The following is a 20050-nucleotide window of genomic DNA, read 5'->3' on the forward strand; positions in this document are numbered from 1 at the left end:
TAGAGACCAAAGACGTGAGCTGCTTCCGAGCCCTCCAGGATCAAGCTGCTGCCTTTGTGCTCCCTAACTTACACAGCAGCATTTTCTTCAAAGTGTGTTTTCCTTCTGTTTTGTCCCTTGCATTTGCTTTGAGGGAAAACATGCACATGAGGAAGCCTGGAGAACAAGCCACCGTGGGTGGAAGGTGCAGGAGCAGCTGCTGGGACGGCTGCACAGGACTGGGGTCTGCAGCAGTCCCTTAGCGAAGGCTTTGGCCAGTGATTTCTACGCAGAATCTCCTATTTGCTTTGGATGCCAGAATCACCACTCCCTTTCAAATAACATCTACGAGTCCCTGGAGTACCAAAAAAATTTACAAGAATAATCTTCCCAAAGAGAAACAAGAAATGGAAAAATCCCAAGCAGCAGAGAACTGTTTTAATGTAACCGAGCTCCAACACAGATTCCCATCAATTTTACAGCAAACCTGAGTCATGAAATTAAAAGTAGCATCAGCATATTTTCTATTAGCTAGGGTTCCTTTTACAGAAGAGATCACACATTCCTACCCTATTTTTCTAGACACTTGTGTCAATGCGATATCATCAGATGCCGTTCAGTCGCTCCTCTTAGCCTGAAAAGCTTTCCTGTTGGGAAGGATGGGATTTTAATATTTAAAAAAGATTTCGTGAAAAAGCTTTGCTGATTTTTTTATTTATTTATTTATTTAATAACCCTCCCCTGATCAGAGTGGGCGCGTTTTGTAGCTTTTAAATATCATGCAACTTTTAGCATCGCTGCTATTAAATCCAAATCTCCTGTCACAGCAGGCAAGCACGAATGTGATTTACACCAGCGCGGAGAGCCTGTTCTGTCCTCCCCAGCTACTACACTTGCATCGTCAAGAATGTGCCGTGGTTAGCTACGGTCACCTGGCATCTGACACTGTCATCATTTTCCTGACATCTCAGAACACCTAAAAGCTCTAACGGAACCAAACCTGACCTGCATCGAGTAGCACTGGCTGCAGAGTCCGGCATTACCAGGGAGATGTCCTAGCAAGGCTTTTGCCTCTCTCCCCTGAGGATTATTTTGATGTGTCAGCCCAACTCACACCGTTCTCAGCTGTCTCTCAGCCTGTTGATGGGCTGGGGAAATGAAAAGGACAGGTGCTGCTCCGTGCTTCTTCAGCGCATTGTAGCGAGTGGAGAACCGGCAGCAACGCTGGCACTGCAGCTGTGGGATGCTGTGTCCAAGCCCCAGCGATCATGAGCCCCGGTGGGATGCTGCCACCCATCCAGGCTCCCTGTACGGCTGCATTTGGGGTCAGATAACCTTCACTGCTGACAGGTGTTGGGAGGCCACGATCGGGAAGCGGTATTTCCAATTTACACAGCCTGCAGTGCGGAAGGGCCTCGCTGGCCGGTCCCGGGACAGGCAGAAAATCCAAGAGCCAGGAGGTGTATCGCTCTTGCCCCATCACTTTCCATACCCCAGTTCCCCACGAGCCACTGCAGCTCTCCTCCCAGCCCAGCAGCAACAAGAGGAGGTATTTGGGGATGTTCGTCCCCCTCTGTCACAGCTCTCCTAACCAGCTGGAGCCCAGGGCTTCATGCTCTTCGCTGCTCTCCTTCCCTTCCTCCTAGAGCGTTACATGGAGAAGATCCATAACTAATGTCCATGAACCCAAACCTTCTCATGGTTCACCTCAAAATGTTCTGTATAGTTCCTTTTCAGGCATCGCACACTTACAGGACAACTCTGAGACTCATGCAACCAACACACAATGATGCCAAGAACCAGGAGGCACAAAGCAGGAGCAAAAGGCTCCGGGTTCAGAGACATGGCCTTAGGGGAGGCATGAACTTTGCAATACCTGCCCTAGCCAAGAGCTCTGCTGCTTTCAAGGGCCATATGGCAGGACTTGACAGCTCTTTACCCTTGTTTGGTATTTATATATGTGCGCAGATGAAAAGGGTTGATCAGTAGAGGAACAGGGGCTCACAAGCAGTTTGAGTGAAGGGAAGCTTCAGGCATCACTGCAAACAAGACAGAGCTCTGACACACACAGTCCCCCAGCCGTGCATTCATAAATCATATTTTACAGCTTATAGCACATAAACCTAGTGAGCATGCACAGAGACCCAGCGAGCACACGCACACTTGTTAACATTCCCGCCTCTCCCCTCCAACCAACTGCAAATTTATTACCAATCGCCCAAGATTTTCTAAAGAGATTTTCCATAAACAGGGCTGGAGCTTTGCAAGTGATGAGCTGAAGTCAGATGGGATCTGTGCCCCCACCAACTGGGGAGGCCGAAACCTGCTGTACCAGGGTCTCTGCCTGCAGTGCCCTGGGGGGTGGGAGTGCAGGGGGCACTGAACACAGTGGCAGAGCTCCACGATGGGCTGCTGAGCCCCAGGTAGCTCGGCATGGGAGGAGCAATCACTGTGAAATCCAGCATCGCAGTTACTCCTTGCAGCTCCGTCATGGCTGAGATGAGCAGTATAATGATGTCGGCAGAGATGGGAGCTGCTGCAGGGGCAGGGTACAGCTGTATGTTTGGGGCTTCATCCTGAATTTGGCGTTGGAGCGAGAAACTGGGGAGTCTTAGGGCAAACCTGTGTCCCACAGGTGGTCCAGGTGGCTTTGCAATGCTCAAACCTTCCACATGAATGCTCTCAGGCCTCCAGCAGTGAGCCTCAGAGCAGCCAACCTTCTCAAAAGTCCCAGTTTCACGTAGTGCCAAGCCTGCTCGCTGTGCAGCAGTGTATGGCCGTAAGCAGGGCAGGGATGCTGCTGGCCAAAGCAGGACAGGTCCCCCCGCAGATCCCAGGCCATGAGCAGGACTGGGTGCTGCACCACGCCGGCACATCTAGCCAAGCCCCTGTCCTCACAACACACCTCTCCTGAGCCGTGCCGCTGTATTAAACTTAGTTGAACAAATCAGTCTTGCTGGGAGAATGGGGTGCAGAGCGGTAATTTATCTGTCTCTCCTCCCCACCAAAGGCGTCTCAGATGACTACTGCATCTTCTACCCCAACTTATTATCCTTTCACTCTTGGGAGGCAACTTTCCAATGAGCAGAACGTGTTTTCCCTTGTCACTCTCCAGCATCACTTCTCGCCTCACTCGTGTTTTGCTAAGATAGAGGGTTTATTGTAAACTTATTAATTACTTCATTTCTCCTGCAAGGAGCCAGGAGAAAAATTTTCAGAGGCAGCCAGGATACGCTATTGTGTTGGCGGAGGAGCCGAATGCGGTTGACGTCATGATTCATTTTCCCCATGACTGAGGAAGGCGACTCTCAGTGCCACGTCGCGCATATGAATCAGGGAGCGTTCCCCTGGCACAGCATGTCAGGCAATTCATCTTCCACCAGGACTTCTTCAAGCAGAAGAGGAAACGCCAAACTTCTGCTACTGCGCTTCCCTGCAAATGCTGCGGAGAGGAGGGCTGGGGAGATGGGGGCTGCAGCCTCCCCAGAGCACACGCTTGTCCCTCCATCTCTGATCAGCTGGGTCCACAGCAGCTGTCTTCTGTGCCTGTAGACACATGGACAGGTCCCAGGGTGACTCCAGCACGCATGGCCAACCCTGCAGCCACTAAGAGCCTCTAAGCTAACTCTGTAGCCCGCTTACTGCTACCTCCTCTCCAAACCTAGCAAGTACGTTCCTGCTGGTATCAAGAGGAAATCAACATACACACAAGTTCATAACAAACTAATCTGGTTTACAAGCTGAGTGAGGCTTGCTTGGAAAAAACTGAGATAACTACGTCCTCCCTTATCAAAACAGAACCAGCATCAGACCGTTGATGGACGATTCATTGCCACGCTTTACATGTGGGACAGCGCAGGGGGAGCACAGCGTATACCCCAAAGCAAGGAGTCAGACATCCAGTTTGGGAAGTGACACTTTATTCTTATGATAGAAGAGCTACATCCATGGTACCACAAAATGTCAGACTTCAGGGGGTGCTCCATCCACCACAGAGGATAGGAGGGAGACCCCCAGAAAGATGAGTACACCCCAAAGAACGCCCCCCACCTTCTGCAGTCCTGAGATAATCAAGAGCCCAAAAGTCTCAGCGAGGAACAAAAACCATGCCAGTGACATCTGAGCACACCACAAAACACGGAGGTGTCAACACAGGTATAGGGTCTTCAAACAGCCATTTATGCTTGTGCTTGTCTGCTGAGCGATGGCAGACTCAGGTAACTGGATATCTTGAAAATAATTTCAACCCTGCTGAGTGATGAGCTGTTTGCAAGAGCAGAAGGTATCCGCAAAGAACCTGCTACCCATGACTGATCCTTCCCCAGGTCCCTGTCCTCAGAGACCAACCCTTGGCTCCCATCAGAAAAGGATGACCACGGGGGCAGGATGCACCAGCCTCCCGCAAAGCTCATCTCTCTGCTGGGACCCAGATTTGGGGATCCTGTTGGGAAAAGCTGTGAACGGTCATGTTGTGGCTCCTCAAACCAGCAGTTCCCACCATATGCCCAGAGAGATGGTGAGACAGTCTTGGCAGTGATGAACACATTTCCCAGTTCAAAGGCAGGGATTGGGTCTTGGCATGGGAGAGCCTTGGGATGGAGTTAGACTCGTCCTCCCACAGAAGGGAAATGATGCTTTTCAGAGGAATTGGTGGGGTTTGGGAATCATCATGAAAGAAGGGAGAAGAAGGAGTTCCCTGAAAAACAGAAGCAAACCAATACCACAAATCAAGGGGGGAATTTGTCCTTGCTACCTGAAGTGTCCTGCCCAGGAGTGCTCCACACCTGGCTGGTGGCTGGCAGTGGGACGCTAAGCGATGGTCTGGCGGCTGAAGAGGTCGAGGGTGAGGGCGCTGAGGAAGGCCGGGATGCTGTCCTGGCGAAGCAGGTGGAGTTCGATGAGCTCCCGGATGGTTTTTGAGAACTCAGTTTCCAGAAGCTGCATTTTTCCACCTGAAGAGCTGGAGGCCTGAGGGGAAAGAACAAACCCATTAATAGAGTAGGGTTTTAATTGACCTCCCGTGATGCAGGGCAGAGCTAGCGGTGTCACCCCAAAGACTCCTTCAGCATGGATCTACCTGGAATCAAGGACACGTTATCCTCTGCCGTGCTGCTGTAACCAGGCTGTCACCAGGGGCAGCCGTGCTGCCACTGCAGAACCAGGACACCCATGTTGGGGTCACCAGCGCCATCACCACCCAGGTTTTGGGTGGCAGGAGCTACATGCTTTCCCTCCGTGAAAAGGCTTATTTCAGAAGTCATTCTGCTTCTCTAGGAGGAAGCAGACCTGTTGCTAATTAACACAACTCCTCAACGAGCTGCTGATCCACGCCGTATCACTAAAGTGTTTCTGGATGTTTAAATCAGCCCTGCAGTGCACAGCTGACAGCTCCAGAGGAATTATTCCATAGATGCTCTCATGAAAATAAGAAACTCAACATGTGGGAAGACATTACAAATCTCCTGTAACATACAAAACAAGCGGAAAAAAAAAAAGCAAGAGACTTAAGGAATGCTTGAAGCCTCCCCTGCCCCTGGAGCAGCTTGTTTATTAATAAACAGCAAAAACATCACAGTGCAAATGCTAATTTTTGTTCCCCTGCCATTTTCCTCTTCAAAATGCTCTCGTTCCTAATTGCTCTGCAGCTCTGCTTCCCCTCGGAGCCAAGGCAGGGCAGCACTGGGCAAAGCTGGCATCCCCCTGGGGCAGGCAGGGATGGGGTAGCCCCCCACCCCGACCAACGGATGCCAAGAGCCAGAGCCAGATTGCCACGTGAAGGGAAAAACATGGCTTTACCTGCTAGGAAAGAAGGGAAGTGATAACTGCTGAGAACCCTTGGGAACCTGCTTGTCTCTGATTTTGTGTTCTCAGGAGCCTGGACACATTTGATTACGAACTTTTCATGTATGTGTCACTTTGGATTGCGAAGAGCTCGAGGTACCGAAGATGGCCCCATCACCCCTGAGCCTGGCAGGGAATCTGAACAAGGTTTCTGCATGGAAAAGTAAATTAGCTTTTTGTTTAAATCCCCACCACTTTGGCTCAGTTGTTTTTCAGCAACTGCAAAGGATGCTCAGGGCTTTAATCTGCTGCTGACCCGGGTTACCCGATTTGCTTTCTGCGCATCTGAGGTACCGCTGGGTCGGATTAAAGAGGTTTTAAGTAGGAGGAGGGCAGAGATGGCCGGTGAAGGAGCCAGCTGGATGCACAGTTGGACGTGATGATCCCAAGGGTCTTTTCCAACCTGAATGTTTCTATGATTCTATGACATCCACATTCCATGTAAAGCCAGAGGCTGCCGCGTAGCACGGAGCTAGGACAGGGGCTGGGGGCTGTGCAAGCAGCACCAGTTTTGTTTTGCAAATACATCCCCCCGATTCAGCTGCCGGGAAGCGCTGGTTTTGGAGGAAGGTCCAAGCATTATGAACGCATCGCTTGTGTCTCCAAAGTCAGCGTTGAGTTGGATTCTTCTAAAATGGGAATTCAAGCTCTGTATGAAATACACACTGCCTCCTTCGCAGATTTAAAACACTCTTTGGGCACAGAATTAATTTTCTAAGAATTTACAAGTAAATCCATTAATTGGTTTACTAGTTTAATTAATTAAAGCGAGTTCCTTAAGAAATTTAGCATCCAGTGCCAGACCATTTGCTTGTGTTTTATGATCTTGGAAATGGAGTAACATAAATGTTTTAAATTTCCCCTCTACTTTGAACTCACTGGCATTGCGCGTAAAGGCTACATTTGAATAATTTCCTGTTTGTGAGATTAATGTTAATTTCTCTCTATTATTCTTCATAACCCAAGTTTCCTCCTTCAGCAGAGGCAGAAGAATAATGTTTGAGAAAGTTACATGAACAAAAACGTGCTTCTGAGAAGGCTGTTTTTTCCCACTGAGTTCAACAGGACTGTGGTTGCTCTTCGTTGTCAGATGGTTGAGGGGGGCATTGTCCTCCCCCACCATGGCCTCCATCTCCCCAGGAACTCCAGAAATTCCAAAAACCCCCCAAAAATCTTCCAAACCCCAGACATTGCACCCAGGATTCTTATGCTCTCTTCTGAACAAGGCGAGAAGGCAGCCTTGGAAAAAAGGCAATTCCCCCTCTGCCAGGAGATGTTCACATGCTAACTCTGAGGATGGATGCACTTGCAGCTCAGTTCATTCAATCTCACACTGCTTTTACAGAAATATAGAAACTTTTTTTTTCCGTGAGTGTTTAGAATTGCTATCATTGTTACCTGTTTTATTATTTATTTCTATTGCTTTTTTTTCTTCACGTATCTCTTCATAATGTAGTGTAGACTGGGATATATAGATAGATTTGTTGCTTTGAGTTCAACAGCAGGAGTACCTTTGCATCATGTGCTTTACAAATAAAGAGATTATACAGAACAATAGCAATACATTCCCATTAATTTATGGGATTTCTTTTCAAAGGCCAAGTCTGCAGCTTGCCTGGCGCACCCAGCGAGCTGCCGGCAGAGAGGGAACCGCTGGGGTGGCTGCGTGGGATCGGCAGCGAGCAGGGGACATGACAAGGGAGGGGATGCTCTGCTGAAGGAACGCTGCAGGCTACGGTTGTTTCACGCTGTTTGGGATCAATGCAGAGCATACCTACCGCTCCAGCTCCAAAAAAAATATATGGATTTATGAAAGACATAAAGATGAAATTTCCAGCAGCTCAAAGCTGTAAGGGCGCTTGAGTTCTACTCTTCACAGCTCAGAGCTGGAACTCCTGCCGCTCGTTTTTAATAATTTTTTTTTTAGATTAAAAAAAATGCCTCAACCTTCAAAGAAAGACTCCTGGATGCAACTCTTGCTAACAAGAACTTGCAGGTGACAGCACATACCAACTTTCCACGTGACACACTCCATGTAATGCAATCATCATTCACCCCAGGGATGCATCCCTGGAAATTCTAAGTTTAGATGAATCCAAAAGCCACCCAAGCCAATCTAAAAAGAAAACGTGAAGCTGAGGAACCTGAGCAAGTATCATTGATCCACGGGACCAGTTCATGGGTGGGAATGGGGCAGAAGAGAACAGAGCATGCCAAACCCAGCCCTAACTACTCTGTGCCCAACACTATTGACGAGTCTTACTCGGAGCTACATCACTGTAGCGTGTTGTTGCTTTTAAAGAGAAGCGTGAAAGAAAAAGCATCAAGTTTTAGAGTCAAACCAAACACACGGGATCAAAGGAAAAGCTGAGCCTGAGTACCCCCATCTGCCCTGCAGTCATGCGTAGAGAAGTCAATCCAAGCGGAGACTTTGGGGACCACCACTAGATTCCACTCCCCCCTTTCCTCGTCGTGCTGAGCCAGCCAAGCACAGCGCTTTGCCAGAGACACAGATATTCCCCCCACACCCCTGGCTTCCCTGAGCACAGAGCAGCTCAGGATGCTGAGGCTGAGTACTCTGAGAATACCATCTCACAGGTACTCTTTCCATAGACCTATACTGGTATCTTCTAATTCATGGAAAAAATCTGCCTGGTTCAGTAAACTACTGAGATTCAGGTCTACGTTATGTTTTATTCAGATCCCAAATACTTGCAAAAGGAAAGATTCTAGCTTTGCTAAGCTCCGTAGCCAGTTCAGTCTGATTTAAGGCCTGTTGGGACCTTTTCTAGAAAAGTAATGCAGATCAATCTTTGGCCCATGTTACTGCAGCCTTGGTTCTGCTGCTGGGGGGATGTGACTCCTGCCATAGATTTGAAGGGTGATGCCCTGTTTTTCTTCCTGGCAGGCTGTGCTACCCCATAGAGCAATCAGATCAGCGGGAAGATTTCACTGTGTTGTAAAACACAAGAAGACAGGTCTATTTACCACATGGTGACATAAACTTGCAGTAGCTGCTCCTGGATCTGCTCGGAGAAAGAAGCCATTAAGTACAATTGTTTTTCCACGAGAATCAAGATCAGCTGCCGCCTGCCAGAAGGAAACATCATACATCTTCCCCTTAACCCTGGAAAAGAGTAAATTATTCAAGGCTTTATAGTTTAGATATACATATAAAAGTCTCTTAAGTAACCACCAGCGTGGCAGAAAAGTGAGTTCTTTCCAAAAGGATCTCAGCAAGGAGGAAGCAATGTGGAAGGTGCAGAGGAGCAAGAGGCATTCCCAAAATTCTCTGCTGAAGGATGGACCTGCAGCTGGCCAGACTGGGCTGGTAATGCCGCAAAGGAGGCTCCGTCAACCGTTGCCTCTTCAACATAACATGTACAGGGCTTCTGCCTGCACTGATTCTGCTGAGATGGCTCTTTGTCCCCAAGTTGCTGTGGCACAGAAACCCTCCCTGAAAGCCAAGTCCCAGCATTTACTTCTCTGCTTGTTCCACAGCTGAGAGGTCACTACGCCAAAGGTGTGACGGTCTCTCCTTCTGTCATTTACAAGCTAATTTATGGTTCAGAAGTGCTCTCTGAACTAAATACACCAATTTTTTAGTTTCTTGTATGCCCTTTTCCTCTTCTCTCTGATATATTTTGGCAGCTAAAAACAATGGATGCCCCTACTCTGGCTCCAAAAGTGCCATCAGTTATAAACTGGCATGTGGTGTGACTTTAATCACACAAAGGATGCTTCTTGAAAAATACTGGTTGAGCATAAGACCCAATGTCCCGTAGACCTTCAAATTCTGGAATAAGATTGAAAAGAGGGTAGTTGCATGTCCCAAAGAGAAGGCTGACATGGAGATGTGTTACCATGAGAAAACACGGGGTAGAAATGCAGAAACAGGGAGACGAGGGCTTCAGCATTCAACAGAACTTGAGATTTCAGCACGAAGTGGGGATATTCTACCTCTGATTTCCACATTGAGAAAGTACAACTGCCTTTGGGGATGAGATCCACGCAGGACATGTGCTCCTGCATCTTCAAATACCCTCCGCCAAGTGCCAGAGGTGGACTTCCTGAATGGGTTTTGGCGAGCTGACAACAGTCATGGTGGAACTTTGTGCCAGGCACAGCAAGGAAGAGAGGTGAGTCTCACCTTGGGAATCTCAGTTCAAACACCTCCACAGTGTGAGGAAGGATGAAGTCCAAGGCTTCGGCAGGGCTGCCACAGTGGCTTTCCACCCCTTGGCACGGTCACAAGCCTTTGCTTTGCAGATGGTGCTCAGCCATGCTCTATGGCAGACAGTACTTTTCAACGCTAAGATGTATTAGAGGTCAAAATGTGACATTTACTCAGTGAATGCATTGTGGAGGCACCGTCTCATCTGCTCTGCTCCCTCCATAAATCACTGTCCGTGCTGTGTCCCTGTGCACAGCTGTTTTGAACACACACGGCCCCACGCGTGCCGAGGGAAAGGGCACCACGGCTTCACCACTGAGACTCCCCACCGAGCTGCTCCCTGCTCTGTTCAGCTCCACAGGCTCCTCTGGCACTACCGACTACGTTGTGGCCACATTCTCCTCTCTCTGCCCTGGTTCTTACTGCCATTTCCCTTGTCTTGTGGTGCTCCTCACCCCAGCTCGAAGCCAGGCGTGCCACCCACTCCCATGTGGGTTATGCCAGATCGATCCCTTTGGCCTTCCTCATCTGAACCCCTCGGACCTCCTCCTCCTGTGGGACAGTCGCTCCCTCTTCCCAGCGCCTTTTTCCACCAGCAGAAGTCCTTGGGGTTGGCTGCACCATCTGATCACCTCCCGAAACCTCCATAGCATTACGGCCGTGTGTGCCACCGAGCCACTGCCACCACGCGCCCTGGGCACACTAGTGGTTCTGATGGCCCCTCGCCTCCCTCTGATGCTTTCCTCACAGCGCCCACCACCTACCTTGGCACCCATTAATACACCAAAACCCTGTCACAGCCCAACAAACCTATTTGAAAACATCTTTTAAGAAGCTGCGGGCTCTGACCTTTAAATGAGAAAATCCTTTTGTTTCTGCCTCTTGCTTCAGATGCTGAGATTTTTCTAAATGTCAAAGGCCGCCTTGTCCACGTGCACATGTTGAAGGGGGAAGCAGCGATGCCGAGTGGGCTGGTATCCTCTCCCCAGGTTGCAAAGCTGATAAATCACCACGACGGGTCACTACAGGCAGCCCACCAAGCACAGAGCCAGCCGAAAAACTGGAGTGCCCAGCAAACACCCAGCGAAAGCGTTTCTGTGTGCATGTATCTGTGTACGTGTGGAAACTGCCTGCTGAAGTTAAAACAACCGAAACACGATGTTTTGAGATTTAATTGCTCAAACTTGGCTCTCTCGGGTGATGATATCATTATCAATATCCCCCAATTGAGTTACGCCTCACCAATCAATCTCTCCTAAGCATCATACGCTGCTCAAATACCAGGTCCCCAGGTAGCCACTAAATCACTTTAATTAGAGGCTGTTCATTTAAAATTAGAGAAATATTAAAAAAAACGTACACCACAAACCCAAATTGTACCACAAGATGTGCTTATGGCTGGAAATATTTATGAGGTTATTTAGCAAACTGTTTACTGGCATCCTTCTTCTTTTGTCTTGGTAACGGGCGGGTTTCAGCCGGCCTCACAGGACGCCTGCCCAAGGCAGCTCTTGCAGGATGTGCAGCTCTTCATCAATCAAGTCACCCACCTTTCAAAAATGACCATTTCTTGTCGGCAGCGAAGTTTTCCCCACTTTAATATCCTCTTTGTAAACCAAAAGAGGAAGAGTACTTCTTTATAATAATTGCTTCTTGCCAAGACCTCTGACCTCCGTGTCACCAGTTTGCTATATAAAGTGAATTTATGAGGCAGAGAGGGATGGATGCCTCTAAAGAGCCTTCCAGGAAATGTAATGAAAAAGCTGCTTTTAGCTGCTGAGCAAAGAAAAGCAAGCACCTAGCAATGCCAAGGAGAAAATTGAAAGCTGGGGTGGGATAAGTGAGAAACGGCCCTGTGTGCACCAAGATTTATAGCAAACATTTTCTTTCTCTTTCTTATTATTCAATGCTGAGATGAACCACAACCCCACAACGTCTTTCGCACAAGAGGTCAGCTTGTATACTTCCATCTTAATCAGAAACACGGCCCAGGCACTACGCACACGAGTGACAGAAGTGATGGAGTCTGGGATGCTGCGCCAGCTCAGCAGGACAGAAACGCAGAGCGGGGTGTATTGCATAGCATGAGTTTCTCCTCCCAGCTACATGTTTTCATCCATGTGAGCTTTCCTGCACCCCACACAAAAAACGAAACACGTAAAAAAGAGCAGGGGATGGGTGCTGAAGTGCCTGCACCCCTCTGGATGGGGAAAAGCAGTTGGTGTTAATCCTGGGGGACGGTGATCTGCACAGTGGAGGGCAAGTCAGCATCTTCTCTCAAAAGGTTTCTCCTACAGGTTAATGCCCTTTAGACTGTCAAATGTGATGCCATAAAAACAAGATCAAAGGGTTTAAAATAAAGGAAGCATATTTTTTGATTCATACTATTACTATTTTATATCTGAATATTCCTATAGAGCTTTTTATCCTGGAAGACAGGTCTTTGAACTGCTGTGATTTCACCTATCACTAAGGAGCAACCCCTGGGGTAAAATGTGACAGCTATTATCAGGGTGCATTAATGTAACTCAACAGTTCAGGACAGACAGAGACAAATATATCCAATTTAAATCATAGGTTTGAAGAACTACTGCTCAGTGTGGATTAATACCCACGAATTTTCCAAAAGTGCTTTGAGAATTTTAAAAGACAAGTACTGAAATTCCCCATCTCATCTGTAGGATGCATTCAGTCTCCCACCATTACACTGAAAAATTGAACATCAGTGCTGTCAAAGAGGGAAGATGGTAACATGCACGATTCACCTATACAATCTACATTTGCATCCACAGATTCTGATGGGGACCTCCAAACCAACCACCAAGGAGACTGCCCCTGTGGAGATTTGTTGAGGTGATACTCAGAAATGGTTCAGCTGAATACAAGACTGGTGAGAGTCAATCACAGCAGACTGTTCACATCACAGAGAAAGGAAAATTGCATGGGATGTCCACTTTAGACAAACACTGGCAGTAGGCTGGAAGTCAGAGCTTGAGATCATAAATTACAACTTTTTAAGAGGCCTCAGGACTGCTAAACAGTGTTCACCAGCCAGACGTGCTTATAAACATCCACCATGAAAAAGTGTAGATGAGAGCAAGGCACAGGGCTCACAGGATTTTTCCAACCCTACCCTATAAAACCCCAAACTATGAAATAAAGCCTTTAGAGCCAATACCTCAATAACGAGCTCAGGATCTTTACAGATCAGTGTCTTTCCTTAGGCACATGGGGAAGCTGTGCTGATCCCCCAGCCACAGGTATCTCTGACCTACAACAAAGCCCTTCAGAAAAAGTGGCCAAGCACACGCTGCGGAGCTGGATGGCTCCAGCACCCCGGCTGCAGCTTTCCAGCCATCTGTGAGGTGACCATATTGGACTGGTCAAGCTGCAGAGTGAGTAGCTAACAAGCATTAACAACATCTAGCCCATGTGTTCTGTCTAGTAAAATGCCAACCCATCTGTCTGCAACATTAGCGACTCCATAGAAGCCATATGCAGGAGAGACATAAATTAGGGAGAGAAAAATCTCCCGTTACTTTCTCTGGAATGGCTCTGCAGTTGCAGCCTGCAGTGCTGGGGACTGGGTGTTACTGGAGTTCTGTTCTCCCAGTCAACTCACCCCTCACGCAGCTCTCGAGCCCTGCCGTCCAGAGGCAGTTTCTGGTCTGCATCAGGCCCCGATGAACGTGGTGGCTTGGCACAAGGGGAAAAGGAGGTGCAACTCGAAAAAGTGCAAAATCTCTCTCCCAGGAGAGCCAGAAGAAGATAGGCAAGTTGAGGGAGATACTAGGGACTGGAAAACGAACCCAGTGCACAAGAATCTCTCATTTAGAGAGGGAACTCATCTCACTAACCAGCCAAGTTGCTTATCACATTCCTCTCCATCTCCCTCGCTGGAAGGAGAGCTGGAAGCGAAGGAGGAGCAGCAAACTGAGAACATGGACTTTCTGGAACAGGAGAAGGAAACATCTATGGGAGAAATGCAAAAAAAAAATTATCTGTGTGGGTTTTAATTAAGATGGCGTGGTTCCCAAAGCAGGAAGATACTCCACTTGGGAACTGCAACCGTGAGCATGGAGTCTGTAAGAGAACATGAGCAGCTAAGTTTGCAAAATCCTACGTCGATGAGAGACGGCTGGAACCACAGTGAATTCTGATGGTAGCTTCTTGCAAGCTGCTGCGTTGCCTGGGAGATGGGCATCTGCTCCCCAGAGCAAACCACCGCTCACCAACGGGCAGAACTTGCTGGAGCCTTCACCACTTGCTGAGTCACACCAGGCATGTGCTGTTCCTCTGCTTAGCTGCTTCTGCATGCATCCTCCTCCTGCCAGGAGCCTCTGCTTCCCCTTCTCCAGATTAGAGCAAAGAAGCAGGAAAGCTCAAGACTCGCCCCAGCTGAAGTGCCTGCAGGTGACACAGGGTGCAAACAGAGACTTCAGGACTCACCAGCTGACAACTGGAAAAGAAGGCCCTCGTTTGTGACCTGGGCATCTAGATCTGGAGAGATGGAGGGTGAGTGTATGAGGCTAGGAATGGTTAAATGAGCGGATGACACACGCCTGCGAGGAACGCCTCACTGGAGCGACTGCTGCTCTGCGATACGGCAGCGTGTGACTGATACATTAATCCTCCTTGTCTTTTTGGTATCCCTCTTGTCATAAGCAGGGCTGACCGAGGGCTAAAGAACTGAACAAGAAGATCCTGTGACCAATAATGGCTCAGAGACCACAAGCGATAACCTTAGCAACAAGCAGACCTCAGATAGGTGGCTGAAGGATGGGGCAGTATATGCAGCATGCCTGTTCCCAGCTCATTGAGTTTGCAAGGCTTGTGGGGGAAGGAGTAACAGATGGACCTGATGGCAGATTACAGCTGAAATTCTCACCATGTTTATTCATTACTCTCTTCTAGCTCTTGTTTGTCATAGTCTGGCACCTCGGGCTAAAATGCAGGTTTGAGCCTTACTTCAAAGAAATTGGTGAACCATATTAGTCACCTCTGTGCAGCGCCAGTGCTCTGCATTACAGGCAGCGCTACAGAGACCAAAGCCACCACTCAACTGGGAGCAAGAACTGGTCAATAATTACCTCCTCCTATGGGACTGTGTGACTTGCTTATAGCTATGATCTGCCGAAGTGGAATTTAAGTGCTGGCTTTGGAAATAACATTAGTTGCTGTTGCAACATCAATAACCAAATTTCACACTCTTAGCGTGAGTTGAGGAAGGCACTTTTATTGCTCTCGCGTTTTTGCTGGCTCACATTTTCTTCGTTTTTCTTCATTTGAAATCGCTGTCATCAGCATGACTGTCAACAGGACCAAAGGGAGCACTGAGTTGTCACTACCCAGAAAGTCAAAGAAGGAAAGGAAAGTTGATTCTGAACACGCAAAACCTTTTTCTTGTGTCTTCAAGAATGAGTTTTAACCCTTAAAAGCTCACAACCCTGCTGTGGGGAAGCACATTTCTCAGACTGTGCCTACTGCCCACAAGTCAAGATTTATACTGGGGTAGAAGATACCACCAGTTAAAAAATTTCACCATTCCTTTCTCAACTTCAAGGCTTTTGACTACATGGATCTGGTGGTTACCAGTAGCTGTATTTGCGGAGTTACTCAACCAGACTGGTAGTCCACAGGCAAAAAAACCTGAAGAATGAGATAGTAAGGAAACCAGTCAACTGGCCTGTGCAGGTTGAGTATATTCTGCTTTTAGTGGTAAACCCAGTGTGAGACAAAAAGTCATAGGACTCCTCTCTCTCCTTGAGCTGATCTGATCTCACCGTAAGAAGGAAGCCTACAACTGAAGAGACAAAGGTTGTCTAAAGAGTGAATAAATAGCAAGACTTCAGTATTCAGTGAAAAAAGAAAAGAAATTCCACTGTGTCCCTCGAGGGGACACTCAGACCTTTGGGCCATGACGTATTTGCTGAAAGCTTCTGCTGTTGCCGCCTGTGCTGTCATTTGGCACTAACCTCCTGAAGAACATGGCAAGACAGCACTGCTGGTTCTCATGTCTGGATGAACATGCTCCTCTTCCCGTAGGGAAAAGGAGAGGTTTTCTGTTTAGCGAATGCACCATGTTCAAGCAACCTCTGAGGAATCTGCCTCTGGCCCTGGCCCTCCCCATCTGACACACATCTGACTGGTTGTCTCTTCCTGCTGGTGTTCTCCCACTGATGTGCTGCCATCCGCCAGTCAGCTCCTCTCGCTGGATGTGCAGGGAGGGGGGGAAGATTTATGCAGACACCATGTACGCAATTATGAAAACAGAAGACAAGGCACCCGGATATCACACAAATTGATGCATTTTTGCTGGCAGGCTTTTTGCATGATCCAGTAACAGCTGTCACGCTCCAGCCTCTCTCATCTGAGCTCCGCCACCACTTCAGCATCCTTCCACATCCTTTTAAGAGCGCTTTCTTCCCCTGTGCAGCTTGCTCCAGATGCCACAGCAAAGCAGGCAGTGGCATGGGATGCAAAGGGGAGACAGCATGATCGGTTTTCATAGCGGCATTAAAATGTAATGCTCACTTCTTTAAGCAAGATGCCGCTAATTAGCAACGACCTCGAGGCAACCAAGCTGCTCAACCAGCAATCTCTCCCCCGCTCGAGCTCTTTAAAATTTGCCCTTTTCCTGTGCCAAGGCTTTCGGCAATCTTCCCCAAAGCCAAACAGCGATCTGCGGACACATACACACGCCGGCCATTGCCTCCTGGAGAACTGGTGGTGGTGGGGAGTTGCACCGCAAAGGCCAACGCAAAGACCTTGGGCTTCATATCTTCTCCAGCCCTGTCCCCCACCCTGCAGAACACTGAGGAAAGGAAAGGACATGCCTACAAGTTCCCTTGCCAGATTAGCTCCCGCAGTGAACTCTGCAGCCTGGGAGCCTGTTATTCCCACACCCTCCTGGTTTTCATCACTCCATGCTTCTGTTTGCTTTTGTAAATAGATTTAACCTTTCTAAAATTAACAGCAGAAGAGAACTTCTTTTGGCAGAAAATCAGCTTTAGAAAGATGGAGGAATATAACATTTTCCAAACATTTGAAAACTGCAGACTAGAGATATGTGTTAGTCTCTCCAGTGCATGCTGTTTTTGCTCGTTATTCTGAATGTTAATACATTAATAGATCCTCTCCTGATTAGCGGCCGTGCTAGGCAATCTTTCTAGGAACACATATGGTTCCTTCTTGCCACAATATTGGAATGGAGAGCCAAAATATTTAAACAGCGACACTAATAAAAGATTTTATCCCCCCTCACTTGATGTAAATAACTAATGCTGGAGCCAGCCCTTAGCTCTAAATGCTTCTTATCTTTCAAAAAGTTCTTAATCAAATCTGAAGATACTGGCTGAGGCCCATTTGAAATAATCGGGCTGTCTGTGGTTACGACGCTGCAGCAATAAAGCCACCATCTAACACTGACTCACGCTGCAGGACGCTCTGTGTCCCGCTAAAAGGAGCACATACTGGTTGGGAATGTAATGAAATGGGGAATGTAATGAAATAGGACTTTCAAAGCTACGTGTACGTGTGTGCATGGTTTGTTTCTACCTGCAGATCCAGGATGCTGCATGCAAGGAGCAGGAACACATTTTTCTTCCCCCACACCTGCAAGGTTAACGTGCTGCCCTGAATGAAGATGATTTTCAGGGGACTCCAGATGCTTCTATCCCAGCTGTCTGCACTCGGCAGCATTCACCCTGCCTGCAGAAGGACCTGGGAATCACCCAGCACACAGCCCAGAGGGTACCATGAAAAATTCTAGCAGAGTGTATCAGGCTTGTCTTGAATCACAGGTCAATTGCCATTGCAGAATTGCCTAAAAGATCTGTTCCTCCCTCCTTTTTTCCCATGACCTTTTCTCTCTGACATAGGTCCTGTACTAGTCCCACCTGTCTGATGCCATCAGCTGCTAAGATCACCAGCAGTTTCCACGTTGTGCTGCTCCCCACAGAGCTGATCAGCCCCATTACTGGCTAAAAGTGACACAACCCAACTGCACACAAATGCCGGAAATTTAAAAAAAAACTTTTTACATTTCAAGGATCGAGACCTGCAAAGGGAGAGGATTCAGGTTTGTAACCCAGAAAACATTTATCACTACAGAACTGAAACACGGTGTGAAAATAAAAGCTCTCAAAACCTGCTTTCACACATTCGCCAGCACGCCCAGAGGTGTTCCTGCTACGATACACCTAACAATGCTCTTGCGAATTGTTCTCTCAAGCAAAGAATACAAACAAACCAGCAAAAGAGTCAAGAGGTATTTCTTCAAATGCCTCGATTTTAGGCTATTTGTAGTCTAAATATGTTGTAATAACAGTGTTAGTATATATTCAGGTGTTACAGAAGGCCACAGCAAAAGGTCTCAGCAAACACTGAGTGCCGTAATACAGAGCATAAACCTGACTAAGGTGTCAGGTTTATGTTAGATCACTGACCTCTCTCCTGCTCAACCCAGTCTGTATTTTACAATTTAAACTGCTTTTACTTGTGTGTATCTAAAGATACATGAGATACTTTCTTGTGTAAAAAACCACACAGAAAGCAGAAGACGCAGATGAGAAAACAAGCGGATGAGTTTCCTTGGAGGTTTCATAGGCAAAGATGTTTAAATGAAGTAATTTAAAACCAGAAAGAATCTTACAAATAAAGTGCTTCTGAGTGTCACATTTCACTTGCTTGTTTTCAACTAAAATTGAAAAAAAAAAACCTCAGAGGGAATCAAACCACTTTAGCTGCTGCTTCCTCATTCCTGACATCCTCTAGAGGACTTCACCAACCTCCTTCCCTACCAGTTATATGTGAAACTTCCCAGAAGAAATAAGTCTACAGCATGAGGAGAATTAAAATCATTGGCTAGTCATTGCTCATTGCACCTCTGATGGGTAGGGAAGCACCGGCATTACCTGAGATTGAGGGACAAGAACCGATGGGCTTCTCACATCTGCAGGACACCCCAGAACCATGCGAAGGACTTGGTGCTTGAGTCCCACTTGCCTCCTTTGCTACAGAAACCACAACTATCTCAAAGCACAGGGCGGCAAGGGGACATGTGAGATGTGGGATTAATAGCATTTTGCAGGAAATCCATCATAAACTCCAGGTAAGGGTGCAGAAAGGGGATGCCTGCACAGAAGCCCGTGGCGAGGCACCTGCAGCCGTTCCGTGCCGGCCGCGGGCGCAGAGCCCAGGCAAGGGCGCTTTGGGGTGCTGAGGGCTGTCCCAGCCCAACAACCAGCCTATTCATCCTCATGACTGCTCCATTCAGCACAAGCTGGCACATCGTTCCCACAACAGGACCCCGCAAATGACTTTATTTAACCAGGAAAACAGATTTGTGTTGTTTCGAAAGGCAAATGCGTGTAGCTTTGGCTGCAGAGGGCCAGGCTGTGTTTGCCTCGGTGCCAATAAAAGCATCGGGATTGCGGAGGAGACTTAAGAGACTGTGTTTGCCTTCAGTCTCTCACAGATCGTGTCTGAGCAGAGAAAAAGGGCTCAGGCAGCACAACAGATCGGGCTGCAACTGTAAAGAAGTTCAACACTTTTGAAACTGTTTCTCTCAAGTTCTCAATGAATTATTTTGAATTTAGTTAAAGACTATCCATGGTTTACTGGTTTGTGGCGAGAGAAAGGTGTCTTGGGCAGGATGTAACACTTTGCAGGCTGGTCAGAGAAGATGCTGTTTATTATTATGTCAATTTTAAGCACATCCCTGGCCCCCTGTGTGGCTGAGCTCTGCCCAAAGATGCAAATACGTGCTGGAGGTTTCCACCTGTGTGCTGAAAAGGGACACGAGGTGAATGGGGAAGTGGGTCCCCAGAGAAGCGATGCCAAGTGCCTGGGGACACACAGTGGAGCCAGGAGCCCCATCAGCTCCTGCAAGGCCTCCAGAAACACTCAGAAACACCCTGGCTGCATCCTCACGGCCAGCAAACCTCTGCCACTACAGTGAAAAGACAGAGGCTGCCATAATGAAATGGATTTGTTTTTCAGTCGCTACGCAGGGACACACAATTCTTTATTTTTTAGTGCCTGGTTATTTAACCT

The 20050-nt window shown here is 47.9% G+C and overlaps 1 protein-coding gene across 1 annotated transcript in view; it reads right to left on the reverse strand.

Annotated features, from left to right (window-relative positions):
* Nucleotides 1–4788: 4788 nt before the first annotated feature.
* The window catches only part of MAD1L1 (MAD1 mitotic arrest deficient-like 1 (yeast)), a gene marked incomplete at its 5' end in the record, with an annotated part of 322697 nt that continues 307435 nt past the window's right edge, over nt 4789–20050 (reverse strand). The window contains one exon of the mRNA XM_009866589.1: nt 4789–4947. Within this exon, the coding sequence (XP_009864891.1) occupies nt 4789–4947 (159 nt within the window). The remainder of the gene's footprint in view (nt 4948–20050) is intronic.

The sequence above is a fragment of the Apaloderma vittatum genome, unplaced genomic scaffold (genome assembly GCF_000703405.1).
Source record: "Apaloderma vittatum isolate BGI_N311 unplaced genomic scaffold, ASM70340v1 scaffold4913, whole genome shotgun sequence".
In the NCBI taxonomy this organism is placed as follows: Eukaryota; Metazoa; Chordata; class Aves; order Trogoniformes; family Trogonidae; genus Apaloderma; species Apaloderma vittatum.